Source organism: Marmota monax, unplaced genomic scaffold, assembly GCF_021218885.2.
Source record: "Marmota monax isolate L192 unplaced genomic scaffold, Marmota_monax_Labrador192_F-V1.1 WCK01_AAM20220418_F8-fsc00205, whole genome shotgun sequence".
Classification (NCBI taxonomy): domain Eukaryota; kingdom Metazoa; phylum Chordata; class Mammalia; order Rodentia; family Sciuridae; genus Marmota; species Marmota monax.
The window spans coordinates 3,081,844-3,107,096 of NW_026692417.1; the positions used below are offsets into that span (position 1 = coordinate 3,081,844).

A 25,253-nucleotide genomic window follows, 5' to 3' on the forward strand; every position below is an offset into this window, starting at 1 on the left:
AATGCATAGAAAAGGCAAATCCACAGAGATGGAAAGTATATATTAGTGGTTCCCAGAAGCTAAGCACAGGGGTGAATGGTGGGGAGGATGACTGCAAAACTGTACAATTTCTTTTTTGAGATGATGAAACTATTCCTAAAATTTTGTGGTGATGGCTACACAATCCTATAAATAAACCAAAAGAAACTGAACTGTTCTCTTGAGAAAAGTGAATTGTTTTATGATTTGAATGAATGTATCCTCCAAAGTTCATGTGCTGGAAACTTAATCCCCAATGTAATAGTATTGAGAGGTGGGACTTTCAGAAGGTGACTGGATCTGTCTGGAAGGCTCTGCCCTTAAGAACAGATTAATACCATTACCATGGGAGCAAGTTAGCCATCTCAGGATCGGGATTCTGATGAAAGGATGAATTCAGCCCCTTCCCTACTCATCTGTGTGTTTCCTGTTTTCTTGTCCCTGTGCTCTCCACCATGGGATGACATAGCAAGAAGGCAATTGCCAGATGTGGCCCTTGATCTTGGACTTCTTAACCTCCAGTACTATAAGAAATAATCTGTTCTTTATAAATTATCTAGTCTCAGGTATCTTGTTATAGCAGCACAAAACTAGGTATATAATTATATCATATTTCACTAAAACTGCTATTTTTTTTTTTTAATCTTTTCCTGTTGTCTTACAAGCATAGTCATACACTTAGTTTCTGCTACTGGAACTACACAGCTTTGAACTGGCCCCTTCTGCTAGCCTCCACACCATCACATGAGGTCTATCTCTTCAGAATGCAGGTCCCCCTGCCCTTTACCAGTTCTGCATGATTAGCTTAGATCCTTACTTTCTCTAAAAAGACAGGGTTGGGTGCTACCATTCTGGGTATCTGAGCACTAGAACACTTTCACAATAATATGCTGAAGGCCTATTTACTGGTGGATGCCCCTCAGCAGATGGAGAGGCCTTTCCTTATACTGCTGCCCAAATGTCTAGTTCACAGCCTGGTAGATGCCAAAAAATATTTATCAAATACGTTTGGGATGATGGATATGTTAATTACCCTGATTTGACCATTATATCTTGCATATTTATATCAAAATATCACACTGTATACAATTAATATGAATAATTACATGTTAATTAAAACAAAAAAAATTAGCAAATGAAGGCAGAAAAGTAGAAGTCATAAATAAGACCCCTGTTCCTAGATAAACTGGCTGGACCAGTCTCTAAAACATATCATACAAGCCAGGTATGGTGGTGCATGCATATAATCCAGGGTCTTAGGAGGCTGAGGCAGGAGAATCAAAGCCAGCCTCAGTAATTTAGTGAGGCCGTAAGCAACTCAGCAAGACTCTTGTCTCTAAATAAAATACAAAAAAAGGCTGGGGATGTGGCTTAGTGATTAAGCACCCCAAAGTTCAATCTAAACAATCAAACAAATGGAACACACAAGACTCGTGTACACTTTAAGCACTTACGCAATCTCCTCCACAGCTAGCTACATAGACCACATGATTTCAGGGCACAGAGGAGGATCTTATTTTAGCTCAATGTTACCTTTCTGCTGCCAGGAGGAGCTGGGTCAAAGATTCTGGTCTGCATCTCACTGGGAAGAGCAGAGTACACTGGGAGGATAATTAATTCTGGAACATCAGGTCCTAGTGATTTCATTCTTTCATACAGGATTTCACAAGCAGTATCAATCTCTTCCTGACCAGTCAAGAAAACCAAGATATCACCTATGAAGAGAACAGAGCATTAATTTACTTTGTGTGCATTGTTGTTATTGTTGTTTTTAAAGTAAAGATAGTCTCGCTAAATTGTCCAGGCAGGCCCTAAACTTCCAGTATCAAACAACCCTCCTGCTTCCTCCTCACGAGTATCTGGAGTCCCAGATTACAGTGCCTGGCTTGTATGTATTTTACACAAAGGTTATAACAAGGCTAACAGACCTTCAAATGACAGAAAATACACATTCACATTCTGACCTCTAGCTAAACCAAGAAATCATCATCTATCCATATTTAAACAGGTGCATCTAAACCCAGCACAACACGTTTTTACACTTTGACCACCATCATTTCTTTCTTTCTTCTTTTTTTCCCCAATACTAGGAATTGAACTAAGGCCTACACTTGCTAGACAAGCACTGAGCCATGCCCCCAGACCTTTATATTTTGAGACAGGGCCTCACCAAGTTGACCAGGCTTGTGATCAAACTTATGATCCTTCTGCCTCAGCCTCCTATGCAGCTGAGGTGTGTTGCCACTGTGCCTACCTACCACCACCATTTTAAATATGCAATCTTGAGACTTACAGAATCTCCAGAGACCAGTATTTAAAAGGTATACCCACATTAGGATTTTTTATCTTAGAGGAAAAAAAAAACATTCTTTCTTCTCACCTGGTGGCTCAGTTAAGTGGATCTGCATGACAGTAATCAGGCTCGCATCCAGATAATCTGTCTCAGGTTCCTTTGTGTACAATATTTCCACTGGGTATGTTCGACCTGGGATGGTGAAGATAGGAGCTTCATAGAAGTACTGAGAAAATTTCACTGCATCCAAGGTAGCTGACGTGACAATCAGTTTCATGTCCTGCCGTTTTTGAACCGTCTAAAGGGAAATGCAATGTGGCTTACCAAAAAGACTACCCAAAGGACATAGGTACTCACAGCCTGTTCTCAGAAATCAGTTTTCATTAAGTAAAAGGGTCAGTAAAGACTACCTTTTTCAACAATCCAAAGAGCACATCGGTGTGAATTGTCCTCTCATGTGCCTCGTCCAGCATGATGATTGCATACTGAGTTAGGTCAGGGTCGATCAGGCACTCTCTGAGCAACATACCGTCTGTCATGTATTTGATGACTGTTTCAGGACTGGTGCAGTCCTCAAACCGAATGGTGTAGCCCACCTAAAGCAGAACAGAAGTCGAAAATTTAAGGCATAAACCTCTCCCTTTTGCAATTATCAGACAAGATTTCAAACCAGTCATACTAGCGCTCATAACTACTAGAAATAGATAAGAATCTATTTCCTCTAGTAAAATCTGCTTTGGACTTGATCCTGAATAGATCGATGATAACAATGAAAATTTTCCCTCAGGAGAAATCTGAAAAAAGGTAGTATTATTCTCATTTTATAGATAAAAGGTATGGGCCTTTATATTCTTCTTCTTCTAGCATTTCCAGAGTAGCTTCACTAACCACCTACCTCTTGACCTAAGCAACAACCAAACTCCTCTGACACTCTTTTGGCCACGGACATGGCTGCCACTCTTCTGGGCTGGGTACACCCAATCTTGCCCCTGGAAGTGTAGCCTGCCTCTGCCAGGTACTGGGTGATCTGTGTTGTCTTTCCAGACCCTGTCTCTCCAATAACAATCAGGATCTGGTTGTCATGTACAGCCTGAAAGCAGCAGAATTTGAATCAAGTCATTAGAATTTGCCACACATTACACTGGAGTAAAATAATGAATGCTTACGTTCTAACACTAAACAAGGAAAAGAGATACACATATATAAAAAAGTCAATATCTAAAGAATTCAACAGCAAATTTAAAAGATAATAATAAAAAGTGTTCTTCCCACCACCACTCCCAAATCTCCAATACCTCACCCTCCAAAATTATCTGTTTTATATTTTCACACTATTTGTAAAACCAAAAGATTGTGATCAACCTATACGTCTATAAATACAGTAGTAATTAAATAAGCATATCCACACAAAAAAGTACTAAAAATGTATTTTAAAAAAGGAACAATCTGGGCTGGGGTTGTGGCTCAGTGGTTGAGTGCTCACCTAGCATGTGCGAGACCCTGGGTTCAATCCTCAGCAACACATAAAAATAAATAGAGGTATTGTGTCCAACAACAACTAAAAAATAAATATTTAAAAAAAAAAAAAGGGACAATCTATGAGCTGGGATGGTAGTGAATGCCTATAATCCCAGTTATGTGGGATGCTGAGACAGGAGCACTGCAAATTCAAGGTCAGGCTGCGCAACTTAGCAAGATCCTGTCTCAAAGAAATAAAAAGGATTGAGCTATAACTCAGATGAAGCGTGCTTGCCTAGCATGTGTGTAGGCCCTGGGTTCAATCAATCCCCAGTACCAACTTCCAAATATACACATATATTTATATTTGCTTATACACATGAGATACCATTGAAAGGATTCACTGAAAGCTAGTATACTTGGTTACCTCCAGGAAGGTTTGATGATCTTAAAATTAGAACTCCAGAGATGGAAAGAAGTATCTAAAGAAAGATTTTGCCATGGTTTACTGAGTATACCTATTTTTAATTACTGCCCAGGGCTATTGTTCCATGCACCATAATACTCCACCCACCAGAACTGATCCAGGGTGCCCAATTAAAAAATTTATCTCCTCATAGGAAAACAAAGAAGTATAGAATTATACACATTTCTTTAAAAAGTATTTGGAAATGTTTAGTTTTTTTTTTCCTTATCCCTTTTGAAAGAGCCACTTCAAATATGCACATACTTGTCTAATTACTTCAAATTTTAAAACACCATCCATCCCTCTTAGCAAACACCTCTATTCCCCTATCACCAATACATCATAAAAGCACTTCCCACCTGAACCAGTTGCTCCTTCAGTTTGTAGATGGGCAGGCTCTCCCTCTGCTCAAGGATTGACATCTGGGTCTTTTTTCCATAAGAAGCTTTGTTGCCCCCAAAGGCATGCTTCTTCCACTCTGGAATGTCATTGGGCATCATCCCAATCCCCCTCATATTGGCAGCAATCTGCCTGCCTTCCGCTGTAAAGGAAAACAGGCAAGTGAGTAGCGTCCTCATGTTACCTCAAGATAAATCAAAGGAATCAACGAAATGGTAGGTCAGCACATGTGTTCTGCCCGATTCTTGACCAACAGTACTCAGAGAAACAAACTAATGTGAAGAAAAGGACAGAGAAGGGGAAACAGGGGATAGGCAAGGGGAAGAGACCCTAATAAGTGGTGCTACAATCTGTGATACCTCCTAATAGAAAAAAACGAAGGTTAGTTGAGAGAGGTCAGACTTGATTGTTTGATCCTGGAAAAATATATATATATATATTTTAGTAAGTGCTTTATTGAGATATAGTTTATATATGATATCATTCTTTTTTTTTTGGTACCGGGGATGGAACCCAGGAGCACTTAATCACAAAGCCACATCCCCAGTCCCTTTTTTATATTTTATTTAGAGACAAGGTCTCACTTAGTTGCTTAGGGCCTTTAAATTGCTGAGGCTGGCTTTGAACTCGAGATCCTCCTGCCTCAGCCTCCTCAGCTGCTGGGATTACAGGCATGCGCCGCTGCACTGGCTTATATCATTCTTTTCAAGTGACAACTCTGAGGCTTACTATTTATTCACAAAATTGTGCAACCATCACCACCATCTAATTTTAGAACATTTTTATCACCCCCAAAAGAAATCTCTTTCCCCCCTTTTCCCTTCCCTTGGCAACCAATTAGTCTACCTTCTATCTCTTTGGGTTGACCTATTCTGGATATTTCATTGGATATGTGGTGTTTTGTCTAGTTTCTTTCACCTGGCTTAATGTTAACCACGGAATTTGTGACTTGAATAATAACCAAAAGAATCAACAGAATTTTAGTGGCTCTTCAGAATAAGCAAATATATTACAACTTTGAATGGTAAAAGTATGCTATAACAATGTACTTCAGGGCTGGGGGTGTAGCTCAATGGTAGAGCGCTTGCCTTGCACACGTGAGGCCCTGTGTTCGATCTTCAACACCAAATAAAAAAAAGATATTGTGTCCATCTACAACTAAAAAAAATATTTAAAAAAAATATATACATATATTATTTTTTTTAAATTTTTTTTAGTTGTAGAATATGCTTCAGCCTGGTGTAGTGGCACGAGCCTGTAAGCCTAGCAATTTTGGAGGCTGAGGAAGGAGCATGATTCTATCTCAAACTATCTTAAAATAAAATAAAAATTAAAAAGGGCTGAGGATGTAGCTCAGTGGTAAAGGACTTGAGTTCAATCCCCATTTACGGGGACACCACCCCTCAACGCCACACAAACTTCAGTCTACTAAGACTAATAAAAGAACATTGAAAAAGGACAAAGGAGGGTCATGGCACTGTGGCTTATTCTGAGAGAGGATTTTTTTTTTTAAAAAAAACAATAAATGAACACTCCCAACATTCTAATGTTAACATAATATTTTGAATATCTATTACTTACAGCCAGACTGTTATCCAAACCCAATTCCCAAAACTCTGCCTCCACCCAGATCTCTCTATTATACTTATTATACTTAACAACCTACTTGATACCTCACCTAAGATATCCTCTACTTACCTTAGTTACAAATCTAGAACTGAATTCATAATCTTTCTTCATAAACCTATTTTTCCTCTGGAGCCCCCATTCCCAGAAGTACCATCACTCAACCCAAAAGTCATCTTTGCCCACTTCTATTTTCCTTTCCCTCAGTCAACAAATCACATTTTTCAAGCACATTCTACCTATCTGCTACTTCTGTGTTAAAGCCACTATTCTCTTTCCTCTTAAAGCTTTTTTATTCACCTCACATTTTACTTTGCTCAGTAACTCAGTCTTTAGGGCACCCTGAATGACCCTCTGATTATGCCATTCCCCCATTTAGTATATTTTCATGCTGAACACTTTTCAACACTTCCCAGTGCACTTAGAATTAAACTCAGATTCCTAATGCCGTCCATAAAGCCCTGGCCTGCCAATTCTGCCTCAACTCCTGCCCCTCACTCACTATTCTCCAGCTACACAAACTTCCTATAAGGTCCTCTACTAACCCCACAGCGCCAGCTATTCCTCTACTTCAAACACATTCCCAACACCCTCTGATAAACTAGGTTCTATTTATCCTTCATATCTCAACTTCCCCAGTGACATGACACCCCCACTAGCCAATTATGCTACCCATACTTCTTCAGAGAGCACTGACCAGAATATAATTAATTAGTTAGTTATTTGGTTAATGTCCATCTCTCCTGCTAAAGTTGAATGCCTCTAAGAGCAAGGATCATGTCTATGTAATTCACAGTTGTATCCTCAATTGCCTAATGCAAATTAATAAGTATCTGTTATGACATGTCCAGTAATTAGCTAATATTTACTGCACAAAGAAGTATATGGTACTGGGGATTAAACTCAGGGGCACTCTACCATTAAGCTGCACCCCTAGTTCTTTTTTATTTTTCATTTGAGATAGGGCCTTGATAAGTTACTCAAGCTGGCCTAAACTTGTTATCCTCCTGCCTCAGCCTTCCAAGAAGCTAGGATCATAGGCATGCCACTGCAAAAAGGAAATTTGAAAGTTGGTTTTCGTTAGGCATGGTATAATCCCAGCAACTTGGGAGGCTTAGGAAGGAGGCTCTCAAATTTGAGGCCAGCCTCAGCAACTTGGCAAGGCCCTAAGCAACTTAGTCATGCCCTGTCTCAAAAAAAAAAAAAGAAAAAGAAAAAGAAAAAGGGCTGGGGATATGGCTCATTGGTTAAACACCCCTGGGTTCAATCCTAATACCAAAATAAATAAGTAAAAAGTTGCAATATTTTTAGAACAAAACTTTTAAAATATTTAGGATAAACATCCAGCCAATCTAATTATCTGATCAGAGTTACTAAAACATTTTAAATATTTGTTTCAAAAAAAAACACCACATACCTATAGTCAGCAACTTGGGAGGCTGAGACAGGAGAATTGCAAGTTTAAGGCCGGCCTCAGCAACTCAGCAAGCCCCCGTCTTAATATAAAAAGGGATGGGGATGTAGATGAGTGGTGAAGTGCCCCTCGGTTCAATCCCCAATACCAAAAAAAAAAAAAAGCCAAGAAAACAAACATTCTCTAATGGAAGGGGAAAAATGAGACTAAATTTTCAATGTGTCCTGGCAGTGCCTTCTATGTGTATATATAAAGGCTCAGATTTTTAAAAAAGGTATAGCCCCTCCAAGGGTCCTACCATCAGGCAGAGGATCAACCCAGTGTTTATTGAGTCCCATGGGAATAGAATCCATCTCAGCTTCACGCTGGGCCTGCTTGAGTTCCCGCCTTTCCTTGGCCAAGGCACTCTGCATCATGGCTGCTTGGGAGAGGGAGCCATCTGGGTTCTAAAGCAACACAAGAAAAAGCAACATGCATTAAATGCCTGGGAAATAAAATGCAGATGTTAAGACACTGTAATCTAAAACATGAGACCACAGCTAGAATAAAATTCTAGACTACATAAAACAGATGGATAAACTGCAGCACAGGAGGATAAAATTTTAAAAAATCACTCAAAGAATCGGGATTTTTAGCTTGATGATGAGAACCCCAAAAGAGTTAAGAACAGTGCAACCTCTAAATGTATGAAGGATATAAAAAAGAGACAGAAAAGAATTCCTGTATGACCATAAGAACAATCAGAACCATCCAAAGATGAAATATGCTTCCTTAAGGGATGGTCAATTCCCTGTCACTAATGTCAAGCAATTATGAGATAATCACATGGGAGGAACAATACAGAAGAGTTACATAAGTGGATTATAAGCATTACATGGGTGTTTTTTCCCCACACCTAAAACTGTTAAAAGTTTTTAACAGTTCTATGGATTCTGGTTTGCATTCTTCTCATGGCTCTGCCCTCCAACACCCAGGCTACAACTTATTAAGGGGACAAGACAAAACTGACCAAATGACCCCTTGAAAACTGCATTTGAGCCAGACGTGGTAGTGCATGCCTGTAATCCCAGCAGCTGGCGAGGCTGAGGCAGGAGAATCATGAGTTCAAAGCCAGCCTCAGCAAAAGCGAGGTGCTAAGCAACTTAGTGAGACCCTGTCTCTAAATATAATACAAAATAGGGCTGGGGATGAGGTTCTGTGGTCGAGTGCCCCTGAGTTCAGTCCCTGGTACCAAAAAAAGAAAAGAAAATTGCTTTTGAATCTGCAAGATAATGACTTGAGCCCTAAGGAATCTAGGCAAAGGCAATGAGAGTAGATCCATATTCTCATTTATCTCTGCTTCTTCCCAAAATGAGCTCAAACAAAAACTAAAAGAGCATAAGCAACAGAGCCCAGCCAATCTTCCATTTAAAACAAAAATATTCTAGACTTTGCCTAACAGTAGGTAATATCTTAAGTGGCCTGAGTTCTACTTACACAGCTCTGATAATATGACCTATTCCTTTAAGAAGTCTATGGGACATTTCCAGGTTGAAGTCCCAGCACTTCTTACCTTAACGATTTTAATGGGGCTCATATCCATGCTTTGCTTGGTGTGCCCTCTCAGGAATGGAGGCTCTTCCTCAACCAGTTCGATCTCAAGGTCCTCATCTAAAAGTACCCAGAAAAGAATTAGTCATAAACAAATAAGAGAAATGAACAATTATTTTCACCCAAACAATTAATTTCTATTAGCACCATAATCAAAAATAGCTTCCAAGGTCAAAAAGAGAGCAATGCAAGTGAAACTAGCCCAGGTGTCTATTCCTCCCCCTTGACAACTCCCCAGCCATTTCTGGGGCATTTGTGCTCCAGCCCAAGAACTGATCAAAGTTGCTTTCAAAAGAAGCTAGGCCACATTAGGTATGGTGGCCATACCTGTAATTCTAGCGACTTGGGCAGAGGGATCATAAGTTTGAGGCTGGCCTCAGGAATTTAGCAAGACCCTGTCTCAAAAGAAAAAAGAAAAAGGGATAGAGATGTAGCTCAGCAGTAAAGTACTCTGGGTTCAATCCCAATTACCACAAAAACACAACAAAACAAAACAAATGAAATAAGCAAAATCAACAAAAAAATAAGCCTGTGCAAATATATGTTTTGCTATTTTAACTGGTATTAAGAGGGATTGGGGGTGTAGCTCAGTGGTAAAGTGCCTCTGGGCTCAATCCCCAGTTAAAAAAAGAATGTAAAATGGGTAAATTTATATAACGCTTTACAGCAATGAAAATATGAAATACAACTATAAATAGGAACAAGAATAAATAGTAAAAATACGAGAGTCAAAAAAAGAAAAAGGAAACCAAGGGGTGTAGCTCCAGTGGTAGAGTGCATGCCTAGCATACACAAGTACACAAGGCCTTGGTTTTAATCCTCAGCATTGCAAAAAACAAAACAAAATCCATAAATGAATTAAGTTAAAAAACAGACTAACTATACAACATTTAGGGATAGATATTTAGATGAAAAAATAGTAAGGAAAATTAAGTGAATGTCTAATGCAGAATTTAGGATGGCAGTTACCCCTAGGAGGAAAGAGTAAGATTTAATCAGAGGAGGGCATATAAGGACTTCAAAGGTGCAGGTAGTTTTCTACTTCTTAAACTGGGCAGTGAGTACACAAGAGTTCAATTATTGTTGTTATACTAGTTACATATGCTCCATTACAGGATTTATTTCACAATAAAAAAAAATAGTACTACTAATAGGTTAAATTAATAGTTGTTACCAGGGCAACTCAGAATAATCTAAGTAGATCCAGGGATTTCAGAATAATTACTAAGATTATGAGATCAAATTTATTCCCCAAAATATAACTTTATAACTTTATTTTTAAATATTTTTACTTTTTATTTTTTATTTAAAAAAAAAAAAAACTTTTTTTTGGTACTGGGGATTGAACTCAGGGGCACTCAACCACTGAGCCACAACCCCAAGCATATTTTGCATACTTATTTATTTAGTTAGTTGGTTAGTTGTAGATGGACACACGGTATCTTTATTTATTTTTATAAATAAAAATGGTAGGGCTGAGGATCGAATCCAGTGCCTCACACATGCAAAGCAAGCACTTTACCACTGAGCTACAGCCCCAGCCCCCTATTTTGTATTTTATTTAGAGACAGGATATCACTAAGTTGTTTAGTGCCTCGTCATTGCTGACACTGGCTTTGAACTCTCGATCCTCCTGTCTCAGTCTCCCCAGCCATGGGATTGAAGGTGTACACCACCATGCCCAGCAATACCTTTATTTTATGTATTTATTTTTATGCGGTGCTGAGGATTGAACCCAATGCCTCACATGTGCTAGGCAAGTGCTCTACAACCCCAGTCCCTCTAAAATGAGAACTTATTACAAGCAACCGGCATAATATATAAACACTTTAATATATAAACACTTTTTTTCTTTTTTGCAGTGCTGGGGATTGAATCCAGAACCTCATGCATGCAAGACAAGTGCTCCACTACTAAGCTACATTCCCCAGCCCAATAACATGAACACCTGACAGGCAAATGACCTTCTTGCTTATATCAAGAGATGAGTGGTGAGACCCAAGGAACAAATGATTTACAACCACTAGGTTAAACTATAGACAGCCCAGTCTAATGACTCAATTTGCCATTATCCTCCCAATCCAATATCCTGGTCAATCCAAGTGGCTAGTTACCTTCTTCATCATCCACCTTAGGGAGAATGCCAGTCTCTTCATCAAAGTCTGGAAACTCTTCTTTGGAAAGAACATTGGCAGCAATCATCTAGCCAAAGGACAGAGGCAGCATTTGTAATATGTCAGAATCAAAACTCTTTTCCAGCAGTTAATTACAGAGGTTTCATGCAGGAAACCACGGGGTTTTTTTCCTCCTCTGACCCACAATGTCAGAGCCTATAATATCACATATCCCATCCCTGGGGAGCACTATGACAAGGTGCTGAAAAGCATCAGCTCCAAGGTATTATCCCTAGGAAGAATTACCTGTCCCTTCCCTTATTTCCATAGTACTCTTTATATTTCTTATTCTTATATATTCTTATTCTTACGTGACATGTAACCCTTCACAAGTGTTTGTTTAGCTCTGTCTCCTCCACTGGACTTTGAGCTCAAGGGTAGGAATCATGAAATTTTTGTCTTTGTAGCCCCAGCACTAAACAGAGCCTGACACATCATAGTTCTAATGTTTACTGAAGAATGATGAAAACAATACAAATACTTAAATAGCAATTACCATATGCCAGGCACGAACCTAAGAGTTTCAACTCTATTCATCTGTTTAATTCCCACAACACCATCATTAGACCTGTTTACAAATGAGGGCACTGAGTCACAAAAAGGAACAAGAACTTGACTCAGGATCACAAACTAGTAAGTGATACTCCAGGGTCCCCACTCCTAACCAGGCCATCATACTCCAGGGTCCCCACTCCTAACCACCACTCTACATAATAGATGACTGTAGCCATGAAAGTTAATAGCCCCAACCTGTTTGATTTCCCACTTCTCTGGATCAGAGATGCGGGTGAGGCGCTTGCGCTCCAGTGAGTCATCCTCTACTTCAGGGGCACTGACAAGGGAAAGGTGAGTGGGTCTATCTGGATTCCGCATTGAGGTCTCTTCATTGGTCTCTCCAACCAAATTTCGACGTCGATTTGGGTTTAGATCTTCTCCAGTCTCTTGATCTACATCCTAGGGCAGAGAAACAAGGGTGTTATCTCACTTGCTGTCTCACACTCCCTTAGTCATCAAATGTAGAAATAGGCTGGACATCTCACCTACCTTCATGCTCAGGCTGGTCTTGGTCCCTGTGAAGGACAGCACTTTGACCTTGACCCTCTGGCCTTTGCTCACCACATCAGCCACATTGGCCACACGGCCTTCCCGCCGGAGCTCAGAGATGTGCACCAGGCCTTCCCATCGCTTCCTAAGAGAGAATCAGACACATCTGGAGCATGCCAAAAAACACCTTTTCCCCAAGCAATTCCAACCCTTATTGGAGATAAACAAAAAAAATGGTCTTAAGCTCATGAGATAAGTACCAAGAAGGTGGTATTACCACCTTTCTAAAGAAGATATTGAATAATGGGGAAGAGGGACAAATTCTCATTTGTCCTAACAAGCAAAGGGCAGATCTACTGAAGGCAGAGGAAGAAATAAATGTCTCTGAAGCATTTCATTTAAAAAGTCAAAGTTAACTGGGCACAGAGGCTCATACTTGTAATCCCAGAAGCTCAGGAGGCTGAGACAGGAGAATCACAAGGTCGAGGCCAACCACAGCAACTTAGCAAGGCCCTAAGCAATTATTTATTTTTTTAGTTTTAGTTTTAGTTATAGGTGGATGCAATATCTTTATTTTATTTTTATGTGGTGCTGAGGATCGAACCCAGTACCTCATGGATGGTAGGCAAGCATTCTACCTCTGAGCCACAACTCTAGCCAGAGGCCCTAAGCAATTTAGTGAGACCCTGTTTCAAAATAAAAAAGTAAAAAGGGCTGGGGATATAGCTCAGTGGTAAAATACCCCTGGATTAAATCCCTAGTACAAGAAAAAAGAAAAAAAGTCAAGGGCTGGGGATACAGCTCAGTGGTAGAGTACTTGTCTAACATACACGAGGTTCTGGTTTCAATCCCCAGCACCACAAAACAAACAGAAAAGTTAATTTCTAAGAACCAGGTATAGCTGATTTGATTAATATGTCATTGATCATAACTTTTTAGAATGTGAAAACTGCCAGTAATAAAAGACATTCTGCCCTCATTCTGAAAGAACACCAACATTACCTTAGTCCCTCCAGCTGCACAAAGCATCCAAATTGCATGATGCTGGTAACTTTGCCATTGTATATGTCCCCGATGGCAGGTTCTTCGGGGGGAGGGCGGTCCACATGTTTATCCCGCCATCTGTCCAGATTTCTCTCCCCATACTTGTCATGGTCCTTCCTGTCTTTGGGGGGACTCTGACTTCTACTCCTGGACCGATATCTAGACTTTCCTTTATTCCTCTCCCGGGTCCTAGAATGTGATCGAGAACGGGATCGATGTCTCCGCTTGTGGTCTCTGTCTCGCTCTCTCTCTCGTTCTCTGTCACGATCACGGTCACGGTCACGGTCACGGTCTCGGCTTCGACTCCGCTTCTTCTTTTTTGTCCTGTCCCTAATAAATCAACAAGTACCTGTTTGAAAAAGAAATCAGCCCAATTTCATCTTTACATCCCTAAGCACCCAGTACAGTGCCATGCACATGGTAAACACCTACTAGGTGCTGAAATGAATTAAGCATTTCAATGATTATGACATCACTGTAGGCCAATAATGGATCATGGCACAAACCTTTAGTTTTTCAACCCCAATTTCTATCTTCTGAACATCTTAGCATTTAATGCATAAATACACTTGGCAGTGAGCAATGAAAAGAGATCCAAGACTAGGATACATGACCACTTCAGATTCTGTAAATTTGCCTTAAATTTTGCTTGACTGGTCCACAAGATACAATTATCACAGTATTCAAAACTTCCAAAGAAAAGGACACTAAAGACAAACCGGTGCTCAGTATCTCTTTGCTTCTCCTGGCCTGCTGCACTGGGCATTAAAGCTTCCAGTTCTTTTAAGACATCCACAGCAACCTTCACGTCATCCTCATCCAGCATGGTCTGCAGGGACAGAGGCAGCAAAGTTAGGAGGAGAGGGAAAACAAACTACTCAAGAATCAGTATGTATTTCAGCTATATCTACTGATCTGACCACCCCCCACATCACTAACAACTTATGTGAAGGAAGCAGAGGGGACACAGATTTCTAATGTGATTGGAGACAACCAGAAGGAATGGGCAAAGGTTCTTAAGCATCATGTCTACATGTACTAAATCCCATTTGACCTTAATACAATCCTAACGAAGGCAATTATATATTAATCACCTCTCTCAAGAATGCATGCAAGTAATAATTACAACTAGAATTCAGATTAAAATTTATAAAAAGCAACTATCCCAAAGCACTCCCCAACTTCCTCCCAATTTATTATTTTCCATAGCTCTGTCTCAAAAGAAAAAAGGGCGAGGAGGGGAGGTTGGGGATATGGTAGAGAACTCCTGGGTTCAATCCCCAGCACACACACAGAATAGTAGTAACAATTTATATAGCATTTACGTTGTATTAGGTAATACAGAAATGATTTAAAGTATATGGAAGGCCAGGCTTAGTGGCACACACCTGTAATCCCAGACTCAGGAGGCTGAGGTAGGTTTGAGAACAGCCTCGAAACTTAGAGAGGCCCTGTCTCAAAATTAAAAGCATAAAAAGGGCCGGGGATGTAGCTCAGTGGTAAAAAGCACCCCTGGATTCAAATCCTGGTATCAAAACAAAACCAAAACCAAAACCAAAAAATAAACTATAAAGTATACAAAAGGATGTAATTTATGCAAATACTACACACTTATTTATCTATCTTTTTTGTGGGACAATTATGCTTATTGTTTATTATCTATCTCTTCCCCAACTAGATTACTTATATGTTAATTTCTAGCTCTTCACCCAACACTAGGGTATAATCTGCAAAAAGGCAGACATGCTTATCTGTTCTCTTCACTGGTTTTTACCTTGTACTTAGAACAGTGCTTGGCATACAGTAAGTACTCAATAGATAATTAGCTAAAATGATTTTTAAAAACCAAATTACCTTAAAAAAATTGCTCCTCTAGCAAGTAATGGAGCAAAAGTCTAATTTCACCCATCAGTCACCTATTTCAGAACCTTATCATTTCATGTGTACTTTATATCTCAATCACTGCTTCCCCAAATTCCCAAGCTCACTTCTTTTAAATATCATTCTCTGAACCCTTCAACACTATTCAATACATAGAACATGCTCAGGGAGTGATGGCATATTTTCATTTTGAAAAACATGGAACAACAAAGGTAAACAATTATTAAAATTACTAAAAAAAATTATAAAATTACTAATGATACAAAGAAGAGGAATGGAAGACATTTATAGCAGACATTTTCAAAATGGGTCCATACCCGAACGGAAGGGTTGTCTGGCTGGCAAAGGACTGGGAAAAGTTCCTTCAGCTTTTCTTTTTCGGTTTTTGGCTTAACAACTGGATCTTAATTCATTGAAGAGCAAGAAAGAATTAAAGAGAAAAAAAAGATATATTTAATGTTATTAAATATTACAGATTACAAAGTAAATTCAATATTAGATTTGAATTAACCTGAAAAAGAACATGGAACTTTGCTACACATAACCATAGAGTTATTATATATACAATTTAGTTTTCTAAACACATTAACTTCAAAACCTCAACAAACTCTGGACATATAGAGGAGAAGTACATCAGTACTCATTTGATTATTGGGAAAGATAAAAATAAAAACAATTTAGAAGGTGCTCACAATCTAAACCATTCTGGAGGCTAAGTTCAGTTGGAAGTTTTGCTCACCTTTGCTAGCAGAAGGCTTTGCTGGAGGTCGCATGGTTTGTATGAGACGCAGAAGGTTACTAATAAGAGAATCCTTTGAAAAAAATACAGGAGAAAAAATTGTCAAACCCTGAATCAGTGATTAAACATGCTTAGAAAAGTAAGGGATCAGGGGCTGAAGTTGTGGCTCAGTCGTAGAGCACTTGCCTAACACGTGTGAGGCACTGGGTTCGATCTTCAGCACCACATAAAAATAATAAATAAAATAAATAAAGGTATTGTGTCCATCTACAACTGAAAAGAAATATTTAAAAAAAAAAAAAAAGAAAGAAAAGAAAAGTAAGGGGGCTGGGATTATGGCTCAGCAGTAGAGAGCTCGCCTAGCATGTGCGAGGCCCTGGGTTCAATCCTCAGCACCACATAAAAATACATAAATAAAATAAAAGTATTATGTCCAACTACAACTAAAAAAAAAAAAAAAAAGAAAAGAGCTGGGATTGTAGCTCAGTGGTAAAGCGCTCACCTAGCACGCGCGGGACCCAGGTTCAATTCTCAGAACTACATAAAAATAAAGGTATTGTGTTGTGTCCATATACACCTAAAAAATAAATATAGGGGGCTGGGGCTATAGCTCAGTGTTAGAGCGCTTGCCTTGCACACATGAAGTTCTGGGTTCGATCCCCAGCACCACATAAAAACGAATAAGTAAATAAAAATGAAGATACTGTGTTCCATCTATAACTAAAAAAAAAAAAAAAAAGTAAGTGTTCAGGTATGGCACAGACATGTAATCCCAGCTACTCAAGGGGTTGAGTAAGAAAGAGCACAAGTTCAAGACCAGCCTCCACAACTTAGTGAGATCCTGTCTCAAAATAAACAGGACTGTGGATATAGCTCAGTGGTGCAATCCTCAGGAAAGAATGAGAGGGAGGGAGGAAAGAAGGAAGACAAGGGAAGAAGAAGGGAAGGAAAGAACAGGAAGGGGAAGGGGAAGAAAGGGAAGGGAAGGAAAAAAAGAAAGGAAAAGAAAAGAAAAAGAATGTAAGAGCTGGGCGCAGTGGTGCACACTTATAATCCCAGCAGCTCAGGAGGCTGAGACAGAAGGATTGTGAGTTCAAAGCCAGCCTCAGCAAAAGCAAGGTGCTAAGCAACTCAGTGAGACCCGGTCTGGGGATGTGGCTCAGTGGTTGAGTGCCCCTAAGTTCAATCCCCAGTACCAAAAAAAAGAATGTGAGGGATAATCACGCACTTGAATTTAGCTAATGGAACAAATGAACACAAAATTCAACCTGGTACAGCATGAAGCTAGAAATAGCAGCTTTAGAGAATGCTAATTTTATGAATCCTTAGTGGAAAAGTTATTTAGTTCCCTTCAACCATTTTATTTCCTATTCTTTAGCATCACCTCTAAAACCTAGATTCTTTATGTTTGTTTTTTTTTAAAGGGGGGGGGGGGAGAGAGAGAGAGAGAGAGAATTTTTAATATTTATTTTTTAGTTATCGGCAGACACAACATCTTTGTATGTGGTGCTGAGGATCGAACCCGGGCTGCAAGCATGCCAGGCAAGCACGCTACCGCTTGAGCCACATCCCCAACCCATAAAACCTAGATTCTTGTTTCAGACTTTCTGATTCACAGAACAAGAACATAAACATCCAAAAATATTTAATGATGGAAATCATAATGCAGTTTCCTAGAAAGGAGGCACAGGAAATCCAGCTTCATCACCACTGCTTCATGGCATGAAAACATTGCACATTAAATGGCTTATTTAATAGGCATATACAAACTGCCTCCTTCCTACATCCAAATCCTACCATTAAATCCTCCCAAAATTTAAACTCAATAATGACATCAAAACAAAAAAATAGTCTTCAAATATACATACTGTGAATTCTGCACCATTTTTGACCAACGAAGTCTTAAAAGTATCAAAGGTAGTATTTTTCTCAGCAAGACTGATCACAAATTCAGCTGCAAATGAGAAAAAGAATTAAGAATAGAAACTTGAGCAAGAAATTAGTTTTAAGTACAGTGAAAAAAAAACTAATCAGGTTATCCAACAGTCATAAAAGCCAAAGACTATCATCTAGTGAAGGTAAAGAAAGAAAATTTAGATGGCTGAGATTATCCATATATGTTCTAGTCAATTTTTTATAAATGAAAACATTATTTAAAAACAGCTCAATCAAGTCCTTGAGCACATTTAAACTAGGAAGACCTATTTGCCCAGACTGTCATATCCTCTACTCACAAAACTATCAGCTATGGCATAGTGCAGTGGCGCATGTCTATAATCCCATCAATTTAGGAGGCTGAGATGGGAGGTTCACAAGTTCAAGGACAGCCTCTACAACTTAGTGAGACCCTGTCTCTAAATATAATACAAAATAGGGCTGGGGATGAGGTTCTGTGGTCGAGTGCCCCTGAGTTCAGTCCCTGGTACCAAAAAAAGAAAAGAAAATTGCTTTCTATGCACATTGCCACATAGACTCTAAAGGTGAGAATGTACAAAAGCATGAGCTCATGCATATACACACAGACACACATAGAATGCTTTCTATGGTTTCCAGAAGGTCCGACCCAATCTATATGTAAAAGTCAGGCAGATATTGGATGGTATAATTTCCAAGTTGATGAAAGACTTAATTGTTCCCAAAATTGTCTCCTCAAACATGCTTAGTTCTTAAAACTTCTAATAGTAGCCATGCATGGTGACACATGCCTATAATCCCAGTGACTCCGGAGGCTGAGGCAGGAGGACAACAAGTCCAAGGCCAGCCTCACTCTTCAACTTAGCAAGGGCCTCAGCAACTTAGCGAATCCTTGTCTAAAAAGAAAAAGTAAAAAGGGCTAGGGATGTAAAGCACCCTTAGGTTCAATCTCCAGTACCAAAAAAAAAAAAAAAAAAAGAACAAAAATACTTCTAATATTACAGCAATTTATTCATAAAGAGACTTTCAGAAAAGAAGCACATTATAACATAGGCTGAGATAATAAACCTCACACTGTGAGTTCCACAAGAAATTACTAATGATTATTTTCTTGAATGCTAATCCTAAAATAAATAGATAGATAGATAGATAGATAAATAAATAAATAAATAAATAAATAAATAAATAAATGGAAGATCTGGATGACTGGTATTACCACACCATTTCCATGGTAGAATTTGCCTTTATTTTTGTAATGATACTAAGCATAATGCTTATGCATAATAACAAACTAAGAGCATAGGATGGCACATGCCTATAATCCCAACTACTTGGGAGGCTGAGGGAGAAATCTGAGGCCAGCCTGAACAACTCAGTGTGAGGACCCTGCCTCAAAAAAAAAAAAAAAAGGACTGGGGATGCAGCTTAGTGATAGAGCACTTGCCTAGCATATGTGAGCCCCTGGATTCTATCCCCAGTACCCCCTCCACACACACACTAAGTTAATAACAACAATGCTAATGGTTAACACTTTTTGAACATTATTATCTGCAGAGCAATAAACTAAGGGTTTTATATGGGTTATCCCCAAGACCCTCACAACAATTCTCATTAGTAGGTACTGTTATTGCACTATTTTATAGTGTTTGAGACACCATCTTTCCCAATAATAATTGGTGGAGACAAGATTGGAACCCACGCAATCTGATTTCAGCAACATTCTTTAGAGAAAGGCGGAGGGACAATTAAGTCACTTGGTGCCCAGTATTCCATACTCAAAGGATCCCAAAGCAAGCAGCAATATATTCAGACTGCCAGCATTATGCTGACACTCAAAAAAGTGTCAGATTTTGTGTTTTTGGGTTAGGGATTCTTTATTTGTATAAGATAAGCACATCTTGACTGAAAGGCCAAGAAAAAAATGAACTAAAATGAACTGGCTTCAGGGCATCTTCCAAGGTGCTATATAGTAACCCTGTGAAGAAATATTATCATCCCACTTAACAGTTGAGAAAAACAGCTTCTGAGAAACTAAGTATCTTATCCAAGGTCAGGAATCTAACCTCCTTGACACCCAGCCGCCCGCTTTCTTGGTAATGCTGGGGATCAAACCCAGAGCCTCACACACCCTCTAGCACTGAAATATTGTATCTCCAGCCCTCTTATCACATGCCCCATCCCACCATTCCTCCATCTGGTAATTTCGCTACATTTTCATTTTGAAAACAAATGGCACTCTCTCACTCATCTTCCTACCATCAATCTCTAAAGTTAGTTACATCTATGGCCATATTCTCCTGTTACAATAGCTGAAACATCCTTGTACCATCAAAAGCAATTCCGTCACTTATACCCTTGATTTCTACCCATCCCTATTCACCTCCATCTGCCTATGACCTTAGCTGTAGGTCGGTGGCCTTTTCTAATTTTTTAGTTTGGATGTAGTCTGCCCCCAAACGCCTAAATGACGGCTATCTGAGATATGGTAAAGCACAGAGCTCAAAGGATACTATCTAAAAGAGTGGCCAGAACAGCGGCTTAGGAGGCTGAAGCAGGAGTATACCCAGTTCAAAGCCAGCCTCAGCAATTTAGAAAGGCCCTGAGAATTTTGGCGAGACCCTGTCTCAAAATGAAAAATAAAAAAAAAAAATTAAAAAAAAAGGAGCTCAGGAGTGGCTCAGTGGTTGAGACCCCTTGGATTCAACTGCCGGTACCAAAAAAAAAAAAAAGTGAGTGAAGACCAAATAGAATAATATAAATAAAGAATTGACCATACTATCTGACACAGTGAACTCTCGGTAAATGTCACCCATAATTATCATCATCATTGTGGCGGCGGCGGCTGCTGTTGTTTAGTAACTTGGGACGGGGGTATCAAGCAGAGATGGCAGCCCCAGGCTTCACTGACAGCTTTGGTAAATGGTTTCTAATAAAATGACGGGACCGGGGGAGAGGAGACCTCTCGAGCAGAAGCCACCGCCACAGATTCTCTGGGTCCAAATCTGTGACAGACCGACACGAACACACACAGTCGGCCCATCAGTCACCCGGCTTCTTCCTTCCTTAATCTCATCCCTGAGACCTCCTCAAGCTTACCTAGGTCCTTGTCGTTGATCCCCAAGTGGTTATCCAGCTCGGTGCAAACTTTCGACACCAAAGACAGATACTCAAGTTTGGCGAGTTCTTCCGCGGGGCCTGGCTCCGAGCCGGTAAAAACTCCCGCCGCGGCCACAGCCACAGCCATGGCTGCAGCTTCCTTTCTGCCTTCTTCCGGTCGGCCGGCGCTGGAAGCCACTCAGGTCAGGCTCCAGTTTTCACTTCCGGGTTGGAGCAGGTCTCTTTTGTTTACTGTAAATTGAAAACTTTAGGAACTTCGCACGTCGCAACAGGATGGATCATAGAGATCAGACAGGAAGTCCTTAAGGAAGGAACTCCAAGAGTGGGCCTACTCAGCGCGACGAAGCGCGCCCTCTATAGGCGAGATAAATCCCACCCTCAGGCCCGGAAATGTTAACTCTCTGCAAGTTACGAACATACGTCAGCAGAGGGCGACCATGGACTACTCAAGGGGCGCCGGAAGACCGTGGCTAACCTCCCGCGCCTGCGCTTTAGAAACCTTGAACCCAAACAAAAGTCTGGAAAAGCCCAGCTCACTTGTCGGTAGATCGGAATAGTCCAGGGCCTCTTCTCTTCGTGTATTCTCACGCTCGATTTCAAGCAATTCAAACCAGCAGACGATGGATTCTGGTTCTGTTAATAACTCCTCAGTTTACAGATGAGGAGAGTGGCATTTCTCCAGCTGGGTGGCCTTGACCAAATTAACTGTCTGGAGCCTTAGTTTTCTCATCTGCAAACTGGGATAGTGTTCCTCTTACTGGGTTTAGGTGAAGACTAAATGAAATGACTATCTAAGGAGCCTGACGCACAATAGGCATGCAGGACAAATAGCAATGATTCTTGTATCCCAAGGCAGAGACAGTGGTCCCATTGAAGCCTGTCAAACACATGCCCCCTCCCCCAGTCTGAGACCCCACAAAGCCACCTCCCTCCTTTCTTGTGAAATTTAACCCTCAGTTTTCCTGTTGCCAATATCCTTAGTGCCCTCAGAACTTGTTCTCCCCCAATATAAGCTGTGCTGCGAACCTGTTGTCATACACTTAGTTCTCTCAACTTCAGTTTTCTTTTCACCTCTGGCAGCCCTAAAGTCAGGTGAGTATTTCTTGTGTGACAAGTAGGGAGATGGAGGCACTCCAAAGTGAATAGCCCTCCCATTAATCAAAAGGAAGAAAATCAGCCCCTTCTGCTTTTTTGCTTTGGCTACATGACACGAATGATCTATGCACTCTTTCTTCAGTGTCTCAGCATCTCCCCACAGATTAAAGAATTGCAGGCAGGTGGAGAAAACCAAAATAGTGCACTGCCTCAAAAAGATTCTTGTTTCCAGATTCCTAAGGAATCAATACTGACACTCGGAGCTTTTGAGTCTTCTCCATTTTCTCTTCCTCCTTTTCCCCGTGAATGGAATAGAAAATCCTGCACTTGGGGCTGAGGTTGTGGCTCAGTGGTAGAGTGCTCGCCTAGCATGCAGGAGCACTGGGTTTGATCCTTAGCACCATATAAATGTAAAATAAAGATATTGTGTCTACCTAAAACTAAAAAATAAATATTAAAAAAAAAAAAGAAAGAAAATCCTGCACTTGATTCAAAGTGGTCAACTTGCCCGCTTGGAGTTGGGATTTCAGGGGCTTCTTCCACTTGATTTCCTTTCCAGTGCCTGTTTGCCTTTAAAAGTTGATATTTCTATTCTGTTTTACTCTGACATGTAATAGGAAAAGGGAACAGATTATGGTGTTTGTTCTAAAATCTATGTCAGAAAAGGGACCAAAGATGTAGAAATAGCAGTAAATATTTGTAAGAGCTTTTGGGGGGAGGGAGGGAAGGATTGAACGCAGGGCCCTTTGCATGGTGGGCAAATGCTCTAGTACTGAGTTCCATCCCCAGCCCTTTTTATTTTGTGATGTGGTCTTCAGTAAGTTGCTCAGACTGGCCTCAAACTTGTGATCCTCCTGCCTCAGCCTCTTGAGTAGCTAGAATTATACACTTGTGCTACTGTACCTGGTTCTGTAAGAATTTTTTTTTTAATTTGGAATTATTGAACATATGTTTCAAGAGTAAATATTAACAATATTTATTAAATTTTATTTATATGATGCCATTAACTGCATATTTTCAGAAGTGACAGTTTTATTCAATATCACATATTTCCTGTACTACCATGGAATTTTTTTAATCAAGGGAAAGCAAGTAAATAAACAGATAAAAATAATAACTTGACAGCCTAAACAGAGGCATATGGAATCTTCCTATGCACTCTCCTTATAAGAGACATGGAACCATACGTAGTTAAATAGTGAATATAGTGGGGCTGGGGTTGTGGCTCAGTGGTAGAGCGCTTGCTTGGCATGTGTGAGCCACTGGGTTTGACTCTCAGCACCACATATAAATACATAAATCAGTAAATAAATAAAGGTCCCCCGACAACTAAAAAAAAATATTTTTAAAAAGAGTGAATACAGGGTTGGGGGTATAGCTCAGTGATAGACTCTATGCTTAGCCTGGGAAAGGCCCTGGGTTCAATTCCCAGCATGAAAGAAAAGGTAAGGGGAACATTTTAACTGTCTTTGGATTCAATATATATTTTTAATATAATCAGACAATGTTCACTACATTATTATTTAGGGGGGTAACCACATCCCTAGCCCTATTTTGTATTTTTATTTACAGACAGGGTCTCACTGAGTTGCTCAGTGCCTTGCTTTGCTGTGGCTGGCTTTGAACTCAAGATCCTCCTGCCTCAGCCTCCTCAGCTGCTGGGATATAGACCGTGCACCACCACACCTGTCTGTTTACTATATTATTATTGTAAAGCCTTCCTTGGACAGTCTCCATGTGACCCTTTAACACACCATTGATAGTTCTTAATAAATAATTTACCTCTGCAAAAAATACTAAAATAGGGCTGGGATTGTGGCTCAGCAGTAGAGTGCTCGCCTAGCATGGGCAGGACCCGGGTTCGATCCTCAGCACCACATAAAAATAAGGGCATTGTGTTGTGTCCATCTACACCTAAAAAATAAATATTAAAAAAATACTAAAACAAATAGACTATACTCAGTCACTACTCACTATTACCCATGATGGATAAGTATTACTTCCCATTACCATCCTTGAAGTAAAAAGGGATATTGCTTGTTTTGTTCTTATTGTTCTAGAAATTGAATGCAGAGCCTTGGGATTTTATGCTCTCCCACTGAGTTCACCTCCAGCCCCAAGACATGTATATTCAATCCTACCCCCCAATTATCATATGATTTCTTCTCTATAAAATAAACTAGTCCCAGTTACTGGCATATGGGTAAGAACTTGGGAGTTAGGAGGTGGTAGGAAGCAGAGAAAAATGTACCAGCCAGGCACAATGGTGCATGCCTATAATTCCAGCAGCTTGGGAGGGTGAAGCAAGAGGATCACAAGTTCAGAGCCAGCCTCAGCAACTTAGCATGGCCCTACACAGCTTAGCAAGACCCTGTCTCAAAATTAAAAATAAAAAGGACTGGGGAATGTGGTTCAGTGATAGAGCACTCCTGGGTTCAATCCCGGGTACCAAAAAAAAAAAAAAAAAAAAGTACCAGACCTCTTAGCAACCTTAGATTGAGTGGGAGAGGGTAGAAATAATCTAAGTTATGTAGTTGAAAATGGTATCCTTAAGAAGTTGGTGAGAAAGGGCATCCTGTCACCAAAACAAAATAGTGTTATAGCCTTGGCCTTTTTTACTGGAGTAAAAGAGATCAGATCTCAAGGGGAAAATCTCTGCTCTAGAAGGCAAGATCAAAATGATTTGTTTCTAAGCATGTGACTGCCATCCAAAAGTTATTGTCATTAATGCAGAGAAACTTCAGAAAAGATAGCCCAAACCCAAATGGAGAGCCTAGGAACAATCTTCAAGACACTTCTGAGAATAACCTGAGCCTTGCATCTGAGGCCCCTGCTTGTTGGAAACAAGACTTCAAAGAAACTGAACAGCCCCTCATTTTTTACTCTTTGACCCACCCCCTGCAAAATTCCTCTCCACTTTTGAACCATGTATCAAATTTATTGATGGAGCATGCCTGTAATCCCAGGTGACTTGGAGGAAA

General features: G+C 40.0%; 1 protein-coding gene across 2 annotated transcripts in view; it reads right to left on the reverse strand.

The window, feature by feature from the left end:
• Positions 1 to 21,382, reverse strand: part of Dhx8 (DEAH-box helicase 8) — a 38,019-nt gene extending 16,637 nt beyond the window's left edge. Inside the window, exons 1-16 of one of the 2 annotated variants that reach the window (XM_046442851.2) lie at positions 21,157 to 21,382; positions 18,015 to 18,100; positions 16,147 to 16,219; positions 15,725 to 15,810; positions 14,246 to 14,355; positions 13,485 to 13,856; positions 12,483 to 12,627; positions 12,189 to 12,392; positions 11,379 to 11,466; positions 9,227 to 9,324; positions 7,973 to 8,120; positions 4,595 to 4,776; positions 3,207 to 3,401; positions 2,722 to 2,907; positions 2,399 to 2,609; positions 1,552 to 1,733 (exon numbers count right to left, since the gene is read on the reverse strand). In XM_046442851.2, the coding sequence (XP_046298807.1) occupies positions 1,552 to 1,733; positions 2,399 to 2,609; positions 2,722 to 2,907; positions 3,207 to 3,401; positions 4,595 to 4,776; positions 7,973 to 8,120; positions 9,227 to 9,324; positions 11,379 to 11,466; positions 12,189 to 12,392; positions 12,483 to 12,627; positions 13,485 to 13,856; positions 14,246 to 14,355; positions 15,725 to 15,810; positions 16,147 to 16,219; positions 18,015 to 18,100; positions 21,157 to 21,304 (2,514 nt within the window). In that variant the 5' untranslated portion in view covers positions 21,305 to 21,382. The remainder of the gene's footprint in view (positions 1 to 1,551; positions 1,734 to 2,398; positions 2,610 to 2,721; positions 2,908 to 3,206; positions 3,402 to 4,594; positions 4,777 to 7,972; positions 8,121 to 9,226; positions 9,325 to 11,378; positions 11,467 to 12,188; positions 12,393 to 12,482; positions 12,628 to 13,484; positions 13,857 to 14,245; positions 14,356 to 15,724; positions 15,811 to 16,146; positions 16,220 to 18,014; positions 18,101 to 21,156) is intronic. The other variant, XM_046442852.2, reaches the window with a different exon arrangement.
• Between the last annotated feature and the right edge of the window lie 3,871 nt (positions 21,383 to 25,253).